This window comes from Lotus japonicus, chromosome 1, assembly GCF_012489685.1.
Source record: "Lotus japonicus ecotype B-129 chromosome 1, LjGifu_v1.2".
Classification (NCBI taxonomy): Eukaryota; Viridiplantae; Streptophyta; class Magnoliopsida; order Fabales; family Fabaceae; genus Lotus; species Lotus japonicus.
The window spans coordinates 119,508,210-119,531,100 of NC_080041.1; the positions used below are offsets into that span (position 1 = coordinate 119,508,210).

Here is a 22,891-nt window from a genome sequence, read left to right on the forward strand (position 1 = left end):
TTACTTTCCATTGTTTGCCTACATGCATTTACATATCCTTGTATCAGGTTATGTGCATGTGCATCTTAATATTGAGAGTTGTGCATTCTACTATGTTTGTGTGTTTGTTTGAGAGAAAGAGATAGAGATTTTGAGTTGACTAACCGAAGCTCCTCAGAGGTTTGAAATCGGCTTAATGTTAGAGGTAGGAAGATGCCAAATGAAGAAAGCACTTTCCCAATCTATATCAGAAGCATTCTGTTTTTTCTCCAAGCTCTTTGCTTTCTCAGACTCGTAGAAGCTTTTGCTTCAGGTTTTCCTCATAGTGAGTGTTAATCAGCTGCTTCACCTTCCCCATCAGGTTCTTGTCAATTCCATGGTTTTCAATCTGCATAAACAATGTGTTAAGTAGAAAACTTAACTAAGTCTAGATAGAAAGGAGGGAATGGGGTTTGAACTTGGAAGAGATTACAATAAAAAAACTTATTCTCTTTACCAGAAAACACCCCCAGTTTTTACAAGCCTCATGCAGAAGTGCCATGGTTTCACCCCTTTTGTTGAGAGTGCTGAAATCTATGACAGGGATAGCCATTTCTGTGCGAAGATTTTGTTTGCTGAAGAGATATAACTAGACAGGGTATATATAGGGCTACATAAAGATTTAAAACTCTCTTAACACTCTAACTAGAAGCACTTAAAGTAATTTGAAAGTTTACTATAGTTAGAAAAGACTTAAAGTGATTAAGAGTGCCTTGAGAATGACAAATCCAAGCAAATTTTTCTACGTTCAGATCATTTACATTTTTTATCATTTGTTTGAATCAGCAACTAGATTTTCGCTTGTAAACCAAGTCTTTAACTTACTGCTTTTGGAGTCTAATTTCACATGGGGTATCTCTAAATACATAGCTTTGGGATAAACTCTCTAATTGAGAATGATGATTAGGTAAAACTCATATAAAGTAGTGACTCGTGATTCAAATCTCTTAACAAGTTAGCTCACGCTTCTCTAATCAACTAATGTTTAGGTAGTCCAATATTATTGTTGTATACATAATATTATAAGTTATAACTAATTGAGTGTGTTTAGATACTAGTTGAGTGTAGTGGCAGAGCCACAGCAGGGGCCAGCTGGTGTAGTGGCCCCGGTGAAGATTTTAGAAACTTTTATTTATATATATAGCTGCCTATCCCATATGAAACGAGAGACTTTGAATGTGATGGGCAATGAGTATATAGCAAGAGCACACATATCTTTTCTTCGTTTTTTTGTACGCTTTGGATCCAAGTTAGACTATACATTTTGGGTGATGTCTATTCAAGTATCCTTATCCAAGGTTACTGTGAAGTTATTTTAAACTTTTTTAAGGTTACAGAAATTTTTGTGTGTTGCAAAATTATTAACTTGTTCATGATATCTCAAAGAACCATACAAGTCATCATTGCTGTTGTAAACAACATCTTCAATTGCATGTGCGCCTTCAACGCTGTGAGAATAACAAAAAGTTTTGTCAGTAGCAATTCATAAAATTTATCTTAAGCAATTTGTTGTTGTGTTCCCTAGATACATGGCTGAATCAGTCCAAGTGTTGTTAAGATATGTCATGTAAAGGGAAAACGCCGACACATTAGTTGCAAGCGTTTCGGTCGGCTACCATACTCGTCCTCAGTTGGAGAATTCATAACAACATTTCATGCTTCCATAACTATATCTCAAAAGTCCTTTGGATGGACATGCAACTTGCATTCTGCCTTCACATTTTTAATGTGTAATTGACATAACAAGTCTTTTGACATAGGAAAACCTCTTCTACAACAATTATCAATGCACCGTTTCTATCCGTCAACAATTTCATTTAATTCAATGGTTAAAGCACGTCATCTCTATGCTCCGTGGACATGTAAGACCATCTACAATGGTTTGTTTAGTTTACCCCCTCTCAACACAATTTTTTCTCTTCCCAACACTCCACATCATCTTCTCTCTCCAATTCAACAAACTCTCAACAATTACCAACTCCAATGGTTTTCATTCAACACCCTACCCTACCACTTTTTTATTTCATATTTTTATTTAATTTTATTTTTTTTATTATTTACATAAAATTACAATTATTATTTTAAATTAAATTAAAGCAATAAACACTTAACAATTTAATTTTTTTTAAATATAGACAATAATTTAAGATGGTGAGAGAGATAATAACATGGTGAAAAACTTGGTTTTTTTTTTGTGTCCAAATCAAACGAATTAAGTCTCTATTTATAGAGAAAAAAAAATCATGAATTTTGGTATAAATTTTTTTTTCAGAAATTTTTTTTTGAATGAAATAATTGAGTTCAAAAGATAAGGGTAAAAGAAATCTGGCGACCCAATCAGATCCTAACACGTGGCAGTCCAAGGAATTCCGTCAGATTCTCTCTCCTTATCCCAGGCGCGTCACGCGCCTTGTCCCCGCGTGCAGGCCACGCGCCTGTAGGTGCCCAACCGGAGCGCGCCACGTGGCGTCCGGTAGGTCTCTCAACATTGTTGAGCTTCCTCAACATTTCTCCCCTCCCTCTCTCCTCCACATCACCCTCAACATTCTTCAACAACCACTACAAGGTCTAAACAATCCTCAACACAAATTTTCAACAAACATTCAACAACCATTGTAAGTGGTCTAAGCAGAAGCTATAGAGAAAGTGACATCGATTGATGTGACACCCGTCATTTCAAGTATTGGAATCCTATACACAATAAGCATGATAGTAAGAAAACAATTGAGAAGATCGAGATGAGATTAGAAAATATCTCTAACCATGAGGCGGAAAGTGTAAAACTCATACTTGACCAAAATAGCTTAGAACTTTGTCACGTGCGGACGCTCATGTTCGTCTCCACTTCAAGGAAGATGAGAAGGATGATGAGAAATGTGAGGATGGCGACCGATGGAGATTGTGTGTAGAAGATGATGAAAGGGTTGAAAGATGGTATGGTTGAGAAGAATGAGGGTGAAAGGGTTAGAATGGTAGGGTTGTTGGGTGTTTTTGTTGGAAAAATTAAAAAGAGGACGACGATGATTTTTTTTTGGGTGTAATACAAGTGTATTTTTTTGGAGGCAATTCCATTTGGGTTGAGGACATCATCTGGCGGGGGCTAACTCTTCCAGCGAAGTTTTTTCCATCCAAAAGACTCGAGCCCGAAACTTTATTTAATGAGAATTAAGCATGTAGGACTTCAAACAACCACACATTGGTCGGTAGATGGCGATTGGGCAATGATTTATAAATGTGTGGTATTTAGTGTGTGTTTGGTTCATTTTCTGAAACGTGGATCTGGGTCACAAAATTGGATCTGAGTCCAAAACGTGGATCTTCCATGCTTTGAAGATGTTTGGAAACCAGTTTTTAGAATTGATTCTACGAGTTTGATCCGGATCAGGCAGAATTGACTTGGAGTAGCTTCTCCATCTGGCTGATCCGATTTGAGTATTTGTACTATAATTTAGTTACGAAAATCAATTATGGGTAAATGTATCCAAACATAAATCACGTCACATAAACTCACATTACCAGATCCAATTCTGACAAGATCCGATTCTGATCAGATCCAATTCTGCTAACGCTAATCCAAAGACACACTTAATAGTTTTGTTTTGTTGTGTTTTTCTTTTTGTATAGTGGATGCTGACACCTACCTGTCAGCTATCAACTAGGTGAATCATTCGCATTCTCTTCCTCATTGTCTATTCAACACCAAAGACTCGTGCTCTATTTTTTCTTAGTTTCTTCATACCAAGAACTCTCTGTCTTCCTCCCTCTCCCTCTCTTGTCACCATGATCCATCTATAACAACCCATCAAGATAGAGAGACTCACCAGTGAGAATTTCAAGTCAACAATCTTTTCAATCTTCTGCTTCTTTGGTCAACAAGCAAACATGCTTCGTGCTATAAAGTCAGCAATTGGGGATGCAGTGTTGACTTTCATGTGGGTGTTCTGCTCTTCCACGCTTGGAATAGCTTCTCGCTCCATAACCAGAGCCCTTGACCTTCAAAACCTCTCCTACAATGGCTTCCCTTACGCTTCCTTCCTTGTTACCACCACCCTTGTTTTCCTCCTCGTCTTCCTCTTCACCGCTATCGGCAATGCCATTGGCGGCGCCAGCTTCAACCCCACTGGCACTGCTGCCTTCTACGCTGTTGGTCTCGGCTCCGATACCCTCATCTCAATGGCTCTCCGTTTTCCTGCCCAGGTTCGTTCTGGTTACGCCCTTGCTTGCTTTGATGCTTTCACTGTCCAATATGGCATTTTTGGGGGTGCCCTTTTGTTTATTTTTTGAAATTTCTTGTTGTGATTGATCAAGTTTGAATCTTTTGGGGAAATTTTTGGTGGGTCAATGTGAACTAGCTAATAGGGTGTTTGATGAATGCTTGAATGTTGTAGGCAAGCATTCATGAAGTTTGAAACTTTTGGGAATTTTTTTGGTGGGGGGTCAATGTAAATTAGCTAATGGGGTGTTTGTTTGGTGAATGCTTGTTTGTTGTAGGCAAGCCTTCATCAAGTTTGAAATTTTTGAGGAAATTTTTGGTGGGTCAATGTGAATTGGCTAAGGGGTGTTTGTTTGGTGAATGGTTGTTTGTTGCAGGCGCTTGGTGCTGCAGGTGGTGCAATGGCCATTATGGAGGTGATTCCATTGAAATACAAGCACATGATAAGGGGTCCTTCTTTGAAAGTGGACTTGCATACTGGGGCCTTGGCTGAAGGGTTGTTGACATTTGTGATCACTTTTGCTGTCCTCTTTATAATCCTCAAGGGACCTCGTAGTGGTTTGATGAAGACTTGGTTGCTGGCTATGTCAACTGTCACTTTGGTCATGGTTGGATCTGCTTACACCGGGCCAGCCATGAATCCTGCCAATGTAAGTTACTCTATGCTTTTCTTTCTTTTTTGTATTTATCATTATTCTTTCATGTATGAAATGTATGTTACTTGCATCCAAGTGAACACATGCAATAAAAATTGTTTTGGCGTGGTGTTTTATGCTGGATGCACCTGTGTTGAGTACTTGATGTACACATGTAGTTGTATTATAATTTTTTCTTCAATTTTATATTAATAGATGATAATACCACAACATTCAAATAAATAATAGTAATTTATTATGTCTACCATGATTCATGCTGCTGACATGATTCATGCTGCTGACCTTTAAAATAATAATTATTCTGTTAGATATGAATTTTTATCTTGCTCTCTGATATCATATGCTTTTGTATTTCTCAACATTCCTGGAATAAGACAAGTTCATTAATACATTTTAGTTTATAAATTGTTTTCTTTCATCTATGTTGTTGGAAGTGTTGCCTATACAATTAAGTGGCACTTGTTGGAAATTGTTAGAAGCAGAGAGCAGCCTGGTAGGTTCTTAGATATTAGAGTTTAAAATTGTTTTCTTCTTTATGATAATTAATCACAAATGAGTCCATGGCAATCTGAGGTGCTGTCTCTTCTATTCCTCTTCTGGTCCTCTAATTTTGTTTTCTTCCACATGCCAGTTATATCAAACTCTATGTTAATTTTTATTTTTGATAAGCTCTATGTTAAATACTGCATCAAGTTGTTTCAAATACAGACTTATTATATGTCTGATGAGCCAAAGAACTGTAACGATGAAGAATATTAGTGGTCACTGGCCAAAATAATTTTTGTTTGAGGTATCCCTGAGATCTTATTGGTAAGGAGAGTTCAAATCATCTGCTTTTTGTGAATTCAGGCATTCTTACTTATTTTCTTTAAAATGTTGATAAGGATGATAAAAAGGTTCTTCTGTGTTTGTGGTGAGAGAGAGGAAGGAACATTTGTCTTAAATAAGAGACAGAGAAAGGATGTGAAATCAGGAAAAAGTGGCTAAACAGGAAAACCCTTCAAAAAGTGTTTCGAGAACCTCTCGCAAACTCATGAACTTATTTATGCTTAATCCAGAAATTTGTGTTACTTGTTTGTCATGTTAGAGACTTAGAGTTTACCTTTATTAACATTTCTGTTAGCTACATAGATGAAAGTTGGAGTACAATACTTAAATACTTTGTACACATCCAAGCCAATCATGATATTTTCATGCTCTCAAGGAGAGGTTGATTAACTAGGATAGGTAATTACGTACCTATGATATCTATTTAAGGATAGAATACTATCAGGGTCCTCATGAAACAGATCTTGTCACCACCTCCCATAAGAAGAGATGTAAAACAACTACTTTGAAGTTTAAACTCATTCAAAGTTACTGCAAAATGAGCACTTCAAAGTTTAGTGATTTTAATTACATTTGAAAAACCAACATAAGCTTTTCTTACAAGGTGTGATCAACTACATAAATCAAATGACATCATTATGTTTTATCAAAAAAAATTGTTTCTATCGGTTATTTAGATCTAAAGCGTTTATTACTTCCATCGTTAGACAGAGCCAAATAGGTGCTCTGAAATGTGATTATCTTATCTTAATCTCCATTTTAGTTATTCTTTCTCACTGTGTCTTAGCTTGTTCATGGCTTTAACCACTTTGTAGTTAGCTCAATTATGTATATACCTCTTGTTCTTATAAATATGGATCAAAGTGCTTTTTCTCCATTCATTTGTTATTTTCTTAGACCTAGGTATCCAGTTAAACAGCTATGTAAGCCAAGTTATACCTTTCTCCCTAGGCTCGTCCATATTTTAATAGGTATTACGTGATCCAATCACTTTCCCACTGTCCATATCTTAGTGTTTCGTATACTTCAAATTTCTCAATTCTACAATAATGGCATGGTTTTTGTCATCCTATCCCTCTTCCTCTCTTTCACCAAGTAACTTGTGAAAATAATTGTCCATCATGATATCTCGTTCCATGATCAAATCCTCTTCAGCCTTCATATAAAAAGTTTGGACCATTTTCTCATTTTGTGCATGTCATCATTCCATACCAGTTGAAACCTTCTTCTCCTAGATTGGGTATGCTCCATTGATCTAATGACACGATTAATGGCCTTGCATAAATCATTTTCAAGTCCAACTAGAATTACTCCTGCTCAATCATGCTTAAATGTAGAGTTTTGGTGGGATATGATACATTAGTGGTGGTATGATCACAATTCACCCTTATGTGTTGTCATTCCATATTTCATTTTGTTACCTTGTGTAATTGCAATATTTTATATTTATCCGGGGATAATGTGAAAGTTCCTTCACTTTTGTGGCAGTTACTCCTCCATTACAGTTTGGCTTTAATGTGACCTTCTGTTCCTCTATACTTTGATTCGTAATAGCACTCTTTAATTGTGAAAGATATAGAATGAGACCATGGGTTTAAAGTCCACTGCCCATTTCACACTAAAAACGATCTAACTGGCTTTGCTGCTTTTGATAACACTATCTAGTACTATGTATCAACCTCCTTTTATTTTACCGGCCTGAGCACAACGCATCGTGGTCTGAACAATTGTTATCACCTTCAGTTCAACGGCTATCTGTAATGGATACTCTTTGCTGGCTTACTCCACATTTTTTTGAGTTTAGTATAACTTATAATTGATTGCTCAGCATTAACAGTTTGCTTACAACTTCATAGGCTCATATCATTTAATTGAGTATGATCGTTATGGTTGATCTGTACCTGATACTGGAGCTCTTGCCTCCTGTTCTCAACAAAAAAGGATTAGACAAACAGAGTTAGTAAATTGGAGTAACTGAAGTTTATTATAATACCTTGCTGTGATTGAAATGGTCAGTCCCCTTTTTTATGTTCTGGTTGTGTCACAATGATGCAAAAGACATTACCAATTTTTCTTTTTCCTAGAATGCATGCTGTTGTTCATATGTTGACTGAACACTAACCAGTAATGCAAAGTAACTGCAAGTGGTTCATTCATTTTTACAGTTAACGAGTTTGTATTATAGAAAATAGCTAATGCCAGATCCATGCACTCCTCTTGATGGGGTTGTTTGTGTTGAATATTTTTGCTAGCACAATTTGCCTACTTATCCCATTTTTGGTCGTTTATTTTTACAGTGAGAGATAGCTAGTGTCAGATTCATGTACTCTTAACTCTCCTGTCATTTTAAATTAGTGCTCCCTGGCTCTTGATTGGGCCTTATTTCTTGCTGGTTCACGAAGGCAACTTTTGGATTTCTTTAGGAGTTGAGTTGCAGCCCCTTCTTCATTGAGAGAGGACTTAACCCCGTACCCAGTGAACCATACCAAAACCCATATCGAACCTTTCAACACGCAATACCTCAAATATTTTGTCAGCATAATTTGCCTCGTTATCCCATTTTTCTGAATATTGTGCAGCAGAATTCTGTTATACTGGTTGAGAAAAACAGAAATTTGATTTATCCATCATCTATTCCTTTGATAGATAACTCTGATGGGTTGTGTTATCTGTGCAGGCCTTTGGTTGGGCATACTTAAACAACATTCACAACACATGGGACCAGTTCTATGTATACTGGATTTGCCCCTTCACTGGAGCAATATTGGCTGCTTGGCTATTCCGTGCTATCTTTCCCCCACCACCAGTAGAAGTAAAACAGAAGAAAGCATGAAGAGACAACATAACACTAGATTTATTTCTTTATGTCAACTGTTACTCCATATTAGTGTATTAAGATGTTTTTTCTCCTTTATATCTGTTGGAGACTCCAATCCTTCAGCTTATAATGGAACATGTTTAGTCAGGCGCAACACAAGATCAATAAAGAGGTTTATTAGCTGTGGTCTTTCTCAACGTGAGAAGAGGCCACGCCACGATTACACATATAATCCAATTCAAGTTTAATAGTAAGGTGCAACTAATTAACTTAGTGCGTTTAGTTTGTTGGGAGTTTTTAGTTTTTGGTTTTCAATAAATTTGAAAATAAAAGGTTCGGCGAAAATAAACTTAAAATAGTATTTTACTTATATTATAAAATGATTTTAGTTGAATTTTAAAAGCACAACATGAGAACATTCTTTGTCGTTGTCGTCTGGTACCTTCACCCACTATTTTAAAAGCACAACAAATAACCTAAGAACATTCATTGTCGTCGTCGTCTGGTAGTCTGGTACCTTCACCCACTACCATTGTCAAACAACCTCTACCATTGCTACCGCTACCACCACGTTGCACTATTCATCGTCCTCATCCTCCATTGTTGCATACCACCCCTTAATCATCACCACCATTGCCTTGCTGTCCACACCTCTACTCAACCTCATTTACCATCACCGTTGATACTCTTCATTGTCGTCGCTTCCACCCTCCACCACCCTCACCACTGCCACTCTACCAACACTACCCTTTACCTCGCCCCCACCCCCAATTGCCACACAACACCCTCAATTATAGTCTCCATATTGCACGCATCATCACCACCATTGCCTGCACCCTCTACTATCGTCGTCACCCACTATTCTAACACCACTTCTGACTACTTAACACCCCCACCGTCACCCCTTTCTCACACCCACCACCACTATTGTTGTCACTCTCCATCATGGACATTGCCACCTAACATCCTCTACCCCTCACTACCACCACCACCTTTGCTCCAACCATGATGCCCACCCCCCGTTTTCCGACACCCTCAGTTTCCACCATTGTCTGACTTTGAAGCCTTCAACCACCCAACAACCTACATCAATTTGCCACCCTACCTACACCTTCAATCAAAGAAGTAATTTCCCAAGATCTTCCATGAAAAGCGATGGAGGGTATCAAGGTGTGGAGGGTAGCAAATTGGCGGTGGAGGGTGGTAGGGGTTAGGAAACAATGGAGGTTACAACATTATCCGAGATATCCTCAAAGGTTCCATCATACATTCAAGCCAATCTCTTAAAATTCCAACACTCATTTCACATCGAACCAGTCTAAGGTCATCGAGGTCTAATGATGCTGTCCACGACTTTGACTTGACAATCTCAAGAACTTGTAACCGAACTTGAATCCGAACTCAAGATCTCTAAATCTCTAATTAAATTAGATTAATCCAATTAGCCAATTAACACACTTTCTTAATTTTTTTTTCGTTTATCACTGATGTAGTTCTTTCTCTATGTATAACAAGTGTAACTCGCACCTAAAGTAAAGTGGAAAGTTCATTATTTGTAACTTACAATTGCAAGCATTTTTTCCTCGAAACCGTACATTATACGTAACTTAATACATACACGACAACAACGACTACGCGGAAATATTCAGAAACAGAACGACTCGTTTTTATTTATTTATGAGTAAAGTACACTCACCCCTCTCAAGGTTTGTTAGAATTACACTCCACCCCATTCTTGTCTAAAATCTACACCCCACCCCATTTTATATAGATGCAAATTTAGTGACGAAAAATATTCTTCATTAATAATAAGTTATTATTTAAATTGTTAATCAATAATTTCAAAAAATATTTTCAATATAATCCAACAAATTTAAAAATGAAAACATCACAGTCCTCCTCATTCTCTCAATCGCGGTCTTCCTCCATAAATTCACAATGCAAATTCTGCAATAGCACACCCGACCGGTTTACAAACCATATCTCGAACATAGGGAAACATGCTTGTGTTTTCATATTTGGTAATAATTCAATTTTAATCAAAATAATCTCTTTATACCTCAAATTTTGAAAATTGGATTGTATACCCAAAAAGCAAGACAAATGGGTGAAGAAAATAGAGAAACAAAATTAAGAAATATGAAGTGGATCGGAGGTTATTAGAACCCAACGATGCGGTGGAGCACCGCTTTTAACAAAATCCAACGACATCTTAAACCAACAGAGCGTTCGCTCGCAACTTAAAGGGGGTGAAGTTCACAAGAAGTAGTTGAACAGGTAGCTTTGGGAATGTGCGATTCACGTCGCAACAAAACTTTGATGCATGGTGGTGCCATGGGGTTTCACATTCTGGGACAGTGGCCGTCGTGTTAAAGGGAGCAAAGGCTTGGTGGTGACCGTTTGTGGTGAGAAATATGATTTGGAGACAGATGGGACGTGGACTTAACAGACAGAGTGGATTGTTTTTTTAAATTTAATTCAGTAAAATTATTTTCATAAATTAATGTATGATAGTGTATATGCATTAAACTTATTTAAATTTTAACTAATTAGTAATTATTTTTTATTAGTGACGAATTTGTTTTCGTCACTAAATTTTGCCTTTATAAAAAATGGAGTGGAGTGTAGATTTAAAAAAAGAATGGGGTGGAGTGTCATTCTTACAAACCTTGAGGGGGGTGAGTGTATTTTACTCTTTATTTATCTCTTCCCCGAGTCGAGACCGATTCCGACTCGGCAGGTGAGTTCGTCCAACTCAGTAATAATCAATCTATCTCCCTTTCCTTCCTTCACAATTAACAGTTACTCCATATAACCATTTTTCCCGCACACAACAACAACACACTGACACTCTCAACGTGCATTTCCTCATCGGCGCAACACGACGGAACACCACCACGCCGCCGTCACTCACAGATCCTCCGCCGCCGTCGTCGTTTTAAACACCAGTTGGTGATTGACAATCCCAAGACATAGAGCTGGAGCCGCTACAAGATCCCAAGCAATTGAAGGCTCCGCCCGCCGCTGCCGCCACCAACGGTCAGATCCGATACCGATCTCCCTCCTCCGCCGAGCTTTTCGACGGTCAGGCCACCAGCAACAACTCCCCGCCGTCGCACGCCGCTGATCAACACGCATCGGAGTTCGAGTCCAGCAAAATGCTGAAGCGTCCCGGTCGCCAGGAGTCTCTCTCCGATAAGATCTACCGGTTTCGAGGGACTCTGCTTGTGATCTCGATCCCGCTCGTTCTCATCACCTTCGTCCTCTACATGATGCCTTCGAGCTCCACCACGGAGTCCGTTGGAGACTACGCCCTTGTCAACCGGAAAATTTCTCCCGATAAAAAATCCGGTGGCTCCTACGCCGTTATCTTCGATGCTGGCAGCTCTGGCAGCCGCGTCCATGTCTTCCATTTCGATCAGAACCTAGATCTCCTTCACATTGGCAAAGATCTCGAGCTTTTCGTGCAGGTACATTCAAATTATTCATACACACACATACACAATTACACATATATTTGTGAAAATTGTGTTCATATAGCTATAGATATGAATCTTATAGTGTTGGTTTGTGTTTTGCAGCTTAAACCGGGTTTGAGTGCGTACGCTCAGAATCCACAGCAGGCAGCTGAATCTCTGGTTTCACTTTTGGATAAAGCGGAGAGTGTTGTTCCTCGCGAATTGCGATCCAAGACACAAGTTAGAGTTGGGGTATGTGGTTGTGTTTTTCTCTCCATTGGTCTGTGTATGTGTGTATTGTTTTCTGTGTATATTTGAAAATAAGGTAGCTTTTCATATTAGGAGAAAAAGTGATTTGGGGAGAAATTACTTAATGTAGTTTTTGTGGGATGAAAAGCGATTAAGGAATTACTTAGTGATACAAACAGAAAAACACACATCTTAACGCATCAACGGAGAAGCAAGGTTTTGCCTCGTTGACTCACACGTGAATCGGCGTTGAGTTCAGCAAAAATCCAAACATACACTTAAACTACTAACACACACAGTATTGAATACATAAGTACCTAAAGAATCAATATTCTTGAAAACTTACTGGTTTTGGTATCTTAAATGATATTTGAAGTCCTTAAGGTATTGGTTAGCATTTACGTAATTTCTATGTTGGGGTTTCTGTGAAGGAAAATTGAATTGAATTTGTGTGCTAATGCAGGCAACTGCGGGGTTGAGGGCTTTGGAAGGGGATGCATCTGATAGGATTTTGCAAGCGGTGAGTATTGCTACGTCTTTCTCAATTTCAGTGGTTTTAGCAGCTATGTGCTATTTTTGTTTTGTCTGAACTTTTTGTTTGCTTTGAACTTGGTTAAATTAAGGTAAGAGATTTGCTCAAGAAAAGAAGCTCATTGAAATCCGAGGCTGATGCGGTTACTGTGCTGGATGGGGTACAAGAAGGTGCTTTCCAATGGGTATGATTTATGAACCTTTCTTTAAGGCGTGGCTATAGATTTGTGTCATTTAGTATTTTTTGGAGCTGCGTCACGTAGCCATTGAAAGTGCATTCATACTAAACCAACAGATAACAGTTTCTTCATTAGTGTAGTGCGCATTGGGACGCCGGAACAACTCGGTTCCAAACATGCTTTTACTGTTAATACATCAAGTATATAATACATCTTGACTAGAAGAGAATTGACAATCTTTTACCAGCATAGATTGAATTGTTAAAACTGTATATGCAGATTGGAATACTGAATACATATTGGTAGGGACTCAAGGAGAATAGCTTTTACTTACTGATCTGATTGTTTAAACTGCCCATTATTAGATAACATGATAGTCTATGGTGATTAAGGAATATGGAAATTTTACATTGGTTTTTATTTTTCTCCATTCTTTTGGTGGGGAGGGGGTGGAGGTGGCTTATGCAAATAGGGCCAAACAAACTATCTTCTATTAAATGGAGTTAGCTCGAAGTAGTATGCTTGTTCTTATAGTCTTACTCCTTCTTATCTTTATTCTTTTATGAGATCCTTTCCTTGCATACTAGATTCATAGTGGAGTCCTATCATGCTGGCTGTTTGGCACTACTCAAGATGAAATGTGCCTATTGTTAATTGACTATTGTAAACACATAAGTGGAGTACTTCCTTATTCTTACATTTGCTACTACCCAGCTTTCTTAGTCTGTTTTCTGAGTTACTAGTTACTACAGTTATTTCATTCAAGACAGGACAAAAAACCAACTTGCTTACACAGATTTATTTCATTCTAGTTTCCGAGTTACGATCATTAGTAGTACTTCTCTTGTTAGTTGTGCTATTCTAGTTTGAGGAATGTCAAATTAGCTAATTTCATAGTGGTGTGAAGTTACAACAATTGGAGACCATGATTGTTTAGTCTTTACTGTACTTTTAATATATAATGTCTATATGCCTTTCAAAATTTTCAAGAACATAGCTAGCAAATCATATGATGTGCTGGATTTCTGAAACTGCATTTCATAAAAGTGACATAGGACAGGTTCCCCCAACTTAACATCTCTAGTTGTGTCAAAAATTAAATTGATCTATGATTACTTTTGTTATTGATTTCCTTGGGGAAGTTAGTAGAAAATATGGGGGTGGAGGGTTTAGTTTCTTTAAAATTTTGGGGCAATTTAGTGAAGTTTGAATTATTATAGTCTGCTTCATGATCATGAGAATCTGCTCTTGGTTGAAGGACTGATCATAGAGATTGTTGGTGTACATATATTGCATAATTGCAAGTTCTACTGGTATATATAGTTAATAATGCGAAAATCTTGGTTACACTTTTTACATGATACTTCAACCTCTGATTGCTACGGGATTATAATCACATGGCCTTTCATCCCGGTATCATGGGGTGGGAAATGTAATGCCTGTAGCCCTGTACCTCTTGCATATGCTCCCAAATAATGAATTCTGTACTGACAGGTGTTTTGCTTCTTTTTATTTAATTGGTTGAATATGTTTTAAATTTTGACGTACTTCTAAAGGATAATGCATTTTATATAAATAATGAAATGAGATTTTGCATGTAAAATATGTGATTTATGATTTAACCATTCAAATAGTCTTGGTAAATTTGTTCTCTGTATATATGTCGATTCACAAAAATACATAAAAGTTCGTAATTTAGTAGAATGAAAAACATGGATATTTTACTCACAGAAAAAGATGTAGTCTTCATCCGCAGAATTTGTTACTAAAAATATAATGTTTGCATATCTTCATTTTTCTTTCTAATCGTAATTCTAGCAACATGCCAAAATCAGAATGAAACAGTTCCTTAACAGCAATATTCTAGGCTGGAGAAGGATGGTTAACATTTGTAGTTTCTTCTTGTAATAGCTTTAAAATAATGATTTGTAGTAATATAAGAGTTTTAATAGTAATGGACATGGACAATATTATAAGATTTATAAAGTTTAAAATTAGGATTGGGCATTGTTATCAGAGTTCTAATGTATGGATGGATCTGAACTCTAAAGAATGATATGAGAAATGGGGGCTTGATTCTTTTATCGAATTGGTAGATTCCAAAAAATTGCTTATAATTCCACCATAATGCAAAAAGGTCAACACGGTTCAAATTATGGCTCATTTTGACTGTTAGAAATTTGATATAAAATCATTCTTGTCTTCACACAACAATGTAAGTTTTTTGGGGTAGTTGGTTCATAACATGATACCAGAGCCTCTATAATCAAATGGTCTAGAGCTTGATTATTATTGCCCTACACTATTCTAATAAGGAGTTGTATTTCAGCACAAAGTAGGTGAGCATGTGCATTGTCCACGCTTCAAGCCCAATAGGCTCTTGCAAGAGGGAGCATGTTAGAAATATAGTATAAAATTATTTATATTTCTTCACATACCTGCTTAAGCTTTTAGCATAGTTGATTGGTGAACTGACTAATGTAAACATAAGTAATTGTTCCACAGGATAAATTTTAGTTGAATCAAGCGAACCATAAAAAGCTTCTAGGTTCCCTGGCATAAATGAAACTCCTTCATCTACAGTTTTCTTTGACATGATTGTTTTATGAACAATGCTTAGATGTATCAGAAAAATACAATTTCGTTAGAACTCAAATCTAAAAATGGATGATTTTGGAACACTAGAAAGTTACAGATCTGATATTTTCTGTAAGTTAATACACTGAACGTGTGCTCGGATAGCTTCTCCTTGCCCACTAATGTCACACACACTGCAAGAAAACCTTTGTTTCGTTCAAGTGTATGTTAATTAAAGACATCAATATGAACTACTAGTAGAAGGGAATTAAGAACTTCGTGTAATCTCTCCTCTAAAGAACTGATGCAGTGTTTTGTTTGTCTTACCTTCTTATTGTCATTTGTTTTATTGAAGGTTACAATTAACTATCTATTGGGAAACTTGGGAAAAGATTATTCAAAGACAGTTGGGGTAGTTGATCTTGGAGGTGGATCTGTTCAAATGGCATATGCCATCTCAGAGACTGAGGCTGCCCAGGCTCCAAAAGTAACAGATGGACAGGACCCATATGTCAAGGAGATGTTCCTGAGGGGAAGGAAATATTACCTCTATGTTCACAGGTTTTTCTTCTTGCACTTTATAAGCCAGTATGAATGTCATCTTTTCTTTTAGGAATATTAACTCATGAAGTTGAGTACTTCCACATTGTAGTCATTTTCATGATACTAGTCAGTGTTCAGTTAGATAATAGATAGATATTCTGTAATATTATTTTCTGTGTCTAATATATTTCTACATCTTGCTTTCAGTTACTTGCGCTATGGTTTACTAGCTGCTCGTGCTGAGATGTTAAAGGTTTCTGGTGATGCTGTAAACCCTTGTATCTTATCTGGCTATGATGGTAAATATAGCTTTTCCTTTCTGTATGCCAAGTGCTATTTGGTGCTTATTTGTACTTTCGCCTGGTGCTATTTTGAAGGATTAAGCCTTGCATCAGTTGAAGGGAAAGAGTTCTGAATTTTAAAGTGAATATAATATAGCCTTCCATATACTTTTTCTTCCAGCCTTATGATTCTGATACCAAGTGATTTTTTTTTTCTTAAATTCTTTTTAGGAACATACAAATATGGAGGAAAGCCATTTAAGGCTTCGTCCAACCCTTCTGGGTCAAGCTTAAACGAATGCAAAAGCATAGCCCTTAAGGCTCTCAAAGTAAATGAGTCAACATGCACACATATGAAGTGCACTTTTGGTGGTATATGGAATGGTGGAGGGGGGGATGGGCAGAAAAATCTTTTTGTTGCCTCATTTTTCTTTGACCGGGCTGCCGAGGTATTTATTTATTCATTTTATTCTCCCTTGGAACAAGTGTCGATGGCTTCTACTTCTAGTGCTCTGATGCTTTGCCATCCTAATCACATTCTTCATTCATAGGCCGGTTTTGCTGATCCAAACGCACCAGTTGCTATAGTTCGTCCTGCAGATTTTGAGGATGCAGCTAAGCAAGCTTGTCAAACAAAACTTGGGGATGCCAAATCCACATATCCACATATTGAAGATGGGAACCTTCCATATATTTGCATGGATCTTGTATACCAGTATACACTGCTTGTTGATGGGTTTGGTAGGTTTCATTCCCATGTTGGAATAGTTATACATGATAATGATGTTTCTACTAAGTCTTGGCACTTTTGGTTCAACTTTCTTTTCTCAGAATCAATTTTGTCACCTAGAAGCTACTCACAGAGCTTCTCCCGAAAATTGATTTTGGCTTAAGAATAATTGTAGAAGAATTTCTAACTACCCACTTAGTTATGGTGTTACTTTTGTACTGATTGCTTTTACTTGTTGACAGGTATATATCCATGGCAAGAGGTTACATTGGTGAAGAAAGTTAAGTACGATGATGCCCTTGTTGAGGCAGCATGGCCTCTAGGAAGCGCCATAGAAGCTGTGTCATCTTCGTAAGGCAACAGTTATCTTCACTTAGATCCCTCATCCGAAATCTCAGGGTATGAGTTCTATCACAAGGATTTTTGCAGTGAAATACTATCGATAATCAGAAATTACTTTCAGGCTATATTGAAATTGGATCGGGGTCTACTTTTCAGGAATAAGGGGAGATTATAGTTTCATTATTTTTCTTATGTAAGTAATTCACAAAATATCTGATTTGCGGCTCTGGTTGATTCATTCGATTCATTAAGTGCGTCTAAGGAACAAAAATGGTGATACTTGCACCATTTCATTTTTGTCTCTAAATGGTTACATTCGCAGCAAAAGCTACTCCTTTAATTTTTCTCATTTCTTCTTGACTCAAACCTAGCATGCCACATGCAGTGTTTGGGTCTAAACTCTAAAGGCTTGAGTTACTCTTCGTTTTCATCCTAAGGTACATCTCTCTCACAATACAATTATTAAAAAAAAAAATTCAAGACACTTATCATAAATACGAACTACAAGAGTACTTAAAAAAGTAATGTGTTTGTGAATTGCATTTTTTTTTTAGACAAAACTTTGTATTAAAAGGGGTACAAGGGGTACACTAACCCTTAATACAAGAAAGAATTCAGTTACAAGTCAAAATACATCAAAATAAAACTAGTGAAATAAAAGCCACCAAACTTAAACCAGTAATGGCAATATGATCACCACATGCATTCCACACCGCAGCCCACCACAATATATCAGTATCAGGACGTTGCAATCCACATAGTATACACATTGGCCAACAGTATAAAATTGAAGCATGACCAAATCTAGCTTCCAGCAACACTACGAGATCCACCTTACTGTACCAGAACCACATAAATGCAAAACCAATACCTACAAACCCTCCAAGCATAATAAAGGCTAGTGACGCTAATCAAATTTGTGCAAAAGATTTTATGTATAACACATTCATATTTTGATATATTCTTTAAGTAGTATTTCTATGTGACAACTTTTTTTATTTTAGCGATTGTTTTTTTTTTTGTTTTTTTTTGAAAGTGAACTGAAATACAAAAAAAATAAAAATAAAAAATAAAGGGTGAAATGGAATGAGATGAAATAAATATATATTATAATCATTTGAATAATTTTTTTTGTCATTCAATCCTATACTCTCTGAGCCTAAGAAATTTTTATATGCATGAGATTCGAACCTAAGAAATTTAACTAGGTACCACTTGAATAAACCACCGGCTAAATTATGTGGGTTTGACTCTTAAATACCATGAGTTGCTTGCTAGTAGCAATTTTATATAATTTTTTCACAAGAGGCACATTTTTCCTCTGGAAGCTTTATAAATGGCCCAACGCCCCAACTTCAATCAGTAGCATTGTGTTTGCTTTAGTTAACGTCGACAAGGATTTGGTATGTCATTTCTCTCTCTGTCTCCATTCCCGCGAAATTTGAAGTTACTTTCTCCAAATCACTCCGTATAACAACAACTTGCGATTCTTGTCACACACTGCTTTTGATGTGCAAGTTAAGTATGTAATCAATTCGCTTTGCATTTCTCTGAGTCATTTTCTCAAACACCTTCCGCTCAAGTTTTGAGAACCCAAGAAATTGGCTCATCTTGCTTTAGCGCTCTATACAAATTTCCAAAGATTGATTTGCACATTCTTCAATCATGATCAGAATCCGATCTAAGCTATCTTCTGTGCTGCAACGCATCAGCCAGACCAAACAAGGCGCGAATCACTTTCGTCGTCGTTTAGTTAATCCCAATGTTTTTGACACTGCTTTAGCTCCTCCACTAAATTTTGGTTACTTACCGAGGCTCTTTTCAAGTTCATCTTCAATCAGAAGCCTTGGGGTGTCAACTGATTCCCCTGCTCTAGGATCAGATGAGGATAACGATGATGGCGATGATGATGATGATGATGATTATGTTGATGGCAATGATAAGAATGGTACTAGATTACATATAAGGGATGTTGTTCTTGCCCAAGATGTTAAAACCATTTTGGATATAATGCACGAACCGGGTTCTCGACCATCTGAGATTAAGCATAAGCTTGAGCTTTGCTGTGTTAGGGTGTCGTCAGAGCTGGTTGTGGAGGTCCTTTCGAGAATTCGCAACGATTGGGAAGCCGCGTTCACGTTTTTCTTGTGGGCTGGGAAGCAACCGGGGTATGCTCATTCGGTTCGTGAGTACCATTCCATGATCTCCATCCTTGGGAAAATGAGGAAGTTTGATACTGCTTGGAACTTGATTGAGGTGATGAGAGGAGGTGGAACTGGTCCGTCTCTTGTCACCCCGCAAACTCTCTTGATCATGATCAGGAAATACTGTGCTGTGCGTGATGTTGGGAGGGCTATAAACACTTTCTATGCTTTTAAGCGGTTTGGCTTTCAAGTTGGGATAGACGAATTTCAAGGCCTTCTTTCTGCCCTTTGCCGGTACAAGAATGTGCAGGATGCTGAGCACTTACTTTTCTGCAATAAAAATGTATTCCCTCTTGAAATCAAGAGCTTTAACATCATTCTGAATGGATGGTGCAACTTGATTGTTAGCGCGCGAGAAGCAGAAAGGGTTTGGCATGAGATGAGCAAGAGAGGAATCCAACATGATGTTGTGTCCTATGCAAGCATCATGTCTTGCTATTCAAAATCTTCCAAACTTTACAAGGTGTTCCAGCTGTTTGATCAGATGAAGAACAAGAAGATTACTCCAGATAGGAAGGTTTATAATGCTGTCATTCATGCTCTTGCGAAGGGTAGGCTTGTGAAAGAAGCTGTCAATCTCCTTCAAACAATGGAGAAAAACAATGTTACTCCTGATGTTGTTACTTACAACTCGCTGATCAAGCCCCTCTGCAAAAACCGCAAAATTGATGAAGCCAAAGAAGTTTTTAATGATATGATGAAGCGGAACATAACCCCAACAATTCGGACTTTTCATGCTTTCTTCCGAATATTAAGGGTTGAGGAAGAAGTATTTGAGCTTCTGGACAAAATGAGAGAGCTAGGGTGCTACCCAACTATTGAGACTTACATAATGTTGATAAGAAAGTTTTGCCGCTGGCGCAAGCTGGATGAAGTCTTTAAGATATGGAATATGATGAGGGAAGACGGAGTCAGCCATGATCGCAGCTCTTATATTGTACTGATTCATGGGCTGTTTCTGAATGGAAAGGTGAAGGAAGCACACGATTATTACATAGAGATGCAAAGGAAAGGGTTCCTCCCTGAACCAAAGACAGAACAGATGCTGCAGGCATGGCTTTCTGGGAGACAGGGAACAGAAGGCCAGGTGACAGATTTAGAACACAATCAATTGGAAGATGATACTGTTGAAAAGAAAGTCAAGGCCACACCCAGTAAATTTGATAAGGAAAAAGCTTTTCTTCGCGAACCCGAGACCAGAAGAGTAACAAGAGATCGGGGCTTTTCTTTCTGGGATCAGTAAATCCTTTTATATAACAAGAGGTCCAATGTCACTTCCTTTATCTATGGACTATGAACATACGCTTGACTCTCGGTACCCTTTTCAAATTTGATTGTGTACTCCAAATAGGTGCTTGCCATGCTCTTTTCTTGGAACTTATCCAGACTTCAAGAGCCTTGGTGCCATTCTTAAAGCTAGGAAACCAGGTTTGTTAGTTGCAACACAGTTGGAAACTTTGGGTTGAAATCTTTACTGATCTAAATGTCATTGATTGCTCCTTTGCTACTGGTTAACCTTGGCGAATGTTGTAATGCTGGAGCTAAACTTAGGTGCTTGTATATGTTCACCAGCTTTGGATAAATTCCGAGCAGGTGAAGCTAGTAGAAACTTGAACAACTGTTTTGATCTCTTCAATTGCAGAGAAAAATGAATTCATAGTTGCTTGCTGGCTGGGACCTATTATCACAGAATCTAGTCCAGAAGTAAAATTAGCACAGAATGAGTTAAATTAATATGTTCGACCTAAGTTTCCTATGAAGTATGTGAGGCAGCTTCACTAAATGACCGATTCTTGTACGGATTAGAGAAGCTAAAGGGAGAGGGGAGCTGCTTAGACGAGCTGGACTTGTATGTCGTTGCTGTCATGCACTCATGCTTTGAATTTAACGGCTGGCTTTGTTTTTCCTAGCTAAACAAAAATTTCATTTCAAATTGGTAGAATAGGGATTCTACTCATGCTTTGATGATTTTAATTGAGGAGGCCTAAGCAATGCAGTCAATTTGTAGGCCTTCATTGAGTGAAAAGTATCTATCAATGCATTTGGGAAGGCCATTCTTTGTACAATACATGGGCAAAAGGAGTGCTAGATGGTATTTCCCCATTTGATTTTAGAGTAACCATATGCGTCATACTTGGTATCCGTATGCCCCTATGGAGTTGAAAACAAACTCTTTGACTTTGGTTTTTAGTTTACGGGGCATATATACACATTTTCAGTGCTATATATTATGAATGTTAAATAGTATCAAGTAGCAAATAGCAATGTTCATAGTTTCATAAAAAAAAATAAAAAGAGTAAAATACACTCCTCTCCCTTTAGGTTTGTCAAAATGACACCCAACCCCATTCTTAACCAAATTCTACACTCCACCCCACTAAATCTAACAAGTTAACTACATGTTAAAAGATGTTAACGGAATATTCTCTTTAATTCCAAACTAATAAATTTAAATATTTAAATAATTATAAATTAAAAAAAATCCCTTTATTATTTTTTATTTCAAGAAGTTTAAGATATTTACAATTAAATATTTTCACAATATTGTATAGGAATATCAATAACATTTAAGTTTACAAATATAAATTTAGACTAAACAAATACTTCTATTTTTCTTTTAACCTATTTTCATGATTAATTGTACTAACAAAATTCCATGATTAATTAGATGACATTGATTCCAATTAAAAGCCCGAAAAAAAATTATGTTGTTCTGGTCACCTTCTCAATTAGTATATTATTAGCTTCATAGATTGGTTGCACTTGCAACATGCAATATTATCTTAGCAAATAAAATGGAAAATGCAACAAATAAGAGATGGTTGTTACTTGAACTGTTTGGTCTACTAGAATAACTGAATAAGGTATAGTTTCATATCTCAAAAAAAATGGATTTAAATTCTTAATAATCTCAATCACATGATGTTGTATGTCCTCGAATGATAGCTCAAGTGGTAAAAGCTTTGAGATATATGAATTGGGTGTGGGAAGTCTTAGATGATACAATTTATCTTTTCAATTTACCAATAAAAAATTAAAATATAATTTATATATCTTAAAATTATATAATCCAAGATGAATTTTATGAAGAAAAAAGTCATCTAATATTATAAATTATATTGTGAGAATATTTGTAGCTTTCCTCAACATACATATAATACAGTAAATAGTTTCAAATAGATTATTACAAAAATATTAATCGTAAATTTCTTAAACTTTTTTAAATAAAAATAACATTAAAATATTTTTTATATTATTTGAAAA

General features: G+C 37.0%; 3 protein-coding genes across 3 annotated transcripts; all 3 read left to right on the plus strand.

Annotated features, from left to right (window-relative positions):
- Positions 1-3,658: 3,658 nt before the first annotated feature.
- LOC130729836 (aquaporin SIP1-2-like) lies at positions 3,659-8,765 on the plus strand. Its single transcript, XM_057581674.1, has 3 exons — positions 3,659-4,215; positions 4,609-4,881; positions 8,393-8,765. The coding sequence occupies exons 1-3, from the start codon at positions 3,901-3,903 to the stop codon at positions 8,546-8,548; spliced, it is 744 nt and encodes a 247-aa protein (XP_057437657.1). The 5' UTR covers positions 3,659-3,900; the 3' UTR covers positions 8,549-8,765.
- A 2,550-nt stretch (positions 8,766-11,315) lies between these two features.
- On the plus strand, positions 11,316-17,750 carry LOC130729839 (apyrase 2-like). The gene is made up of 9 exons (XM_057581680.1): positions 11,316-12,003; positions 12,115-12,243; positions 12,704-12,760; positions 12,864-12,956; positions 15,883-16,088; positions 16,278-16,369; positions 16,583-16,800; positions 16,903-17,092; positions 17,324-17,750. The coding sequence occupies exons 1-9, from the start codon at positions 11,692-11,694 to the stop codon at positions 17,434-17,436; spliced, it is 1,410 nt and encodes a 469-aa protein (XP_057437663.1). The 5' UTR covers positions 11,316-11,691; the 3' UTR covers positions 17,437-17,750.
- Positions 17,751-18,725: 975 nt separating this feature from the next.
- LOC130729838 (pentatricopeptide repeat-containing protein At5g15010, mitochondrial) lies at positions 18,726-21,823 on the plus strand. The gene has a single exon (XM_057581679.1). The coding sequence runs from the start codon at positions 19,089-19,091 to the stop codon at positions 20,868-20,870; it is 1,782 nt and encodes a 593-aa protein (XP_057437662.1). The 5' UTR covers positions 18,726-19,088; the 3' UTR covers positions 20,871-21,823.
- The last annotated feature ends 1,068 nt before the right edge of the window (positions 21,824-22,891 follow it).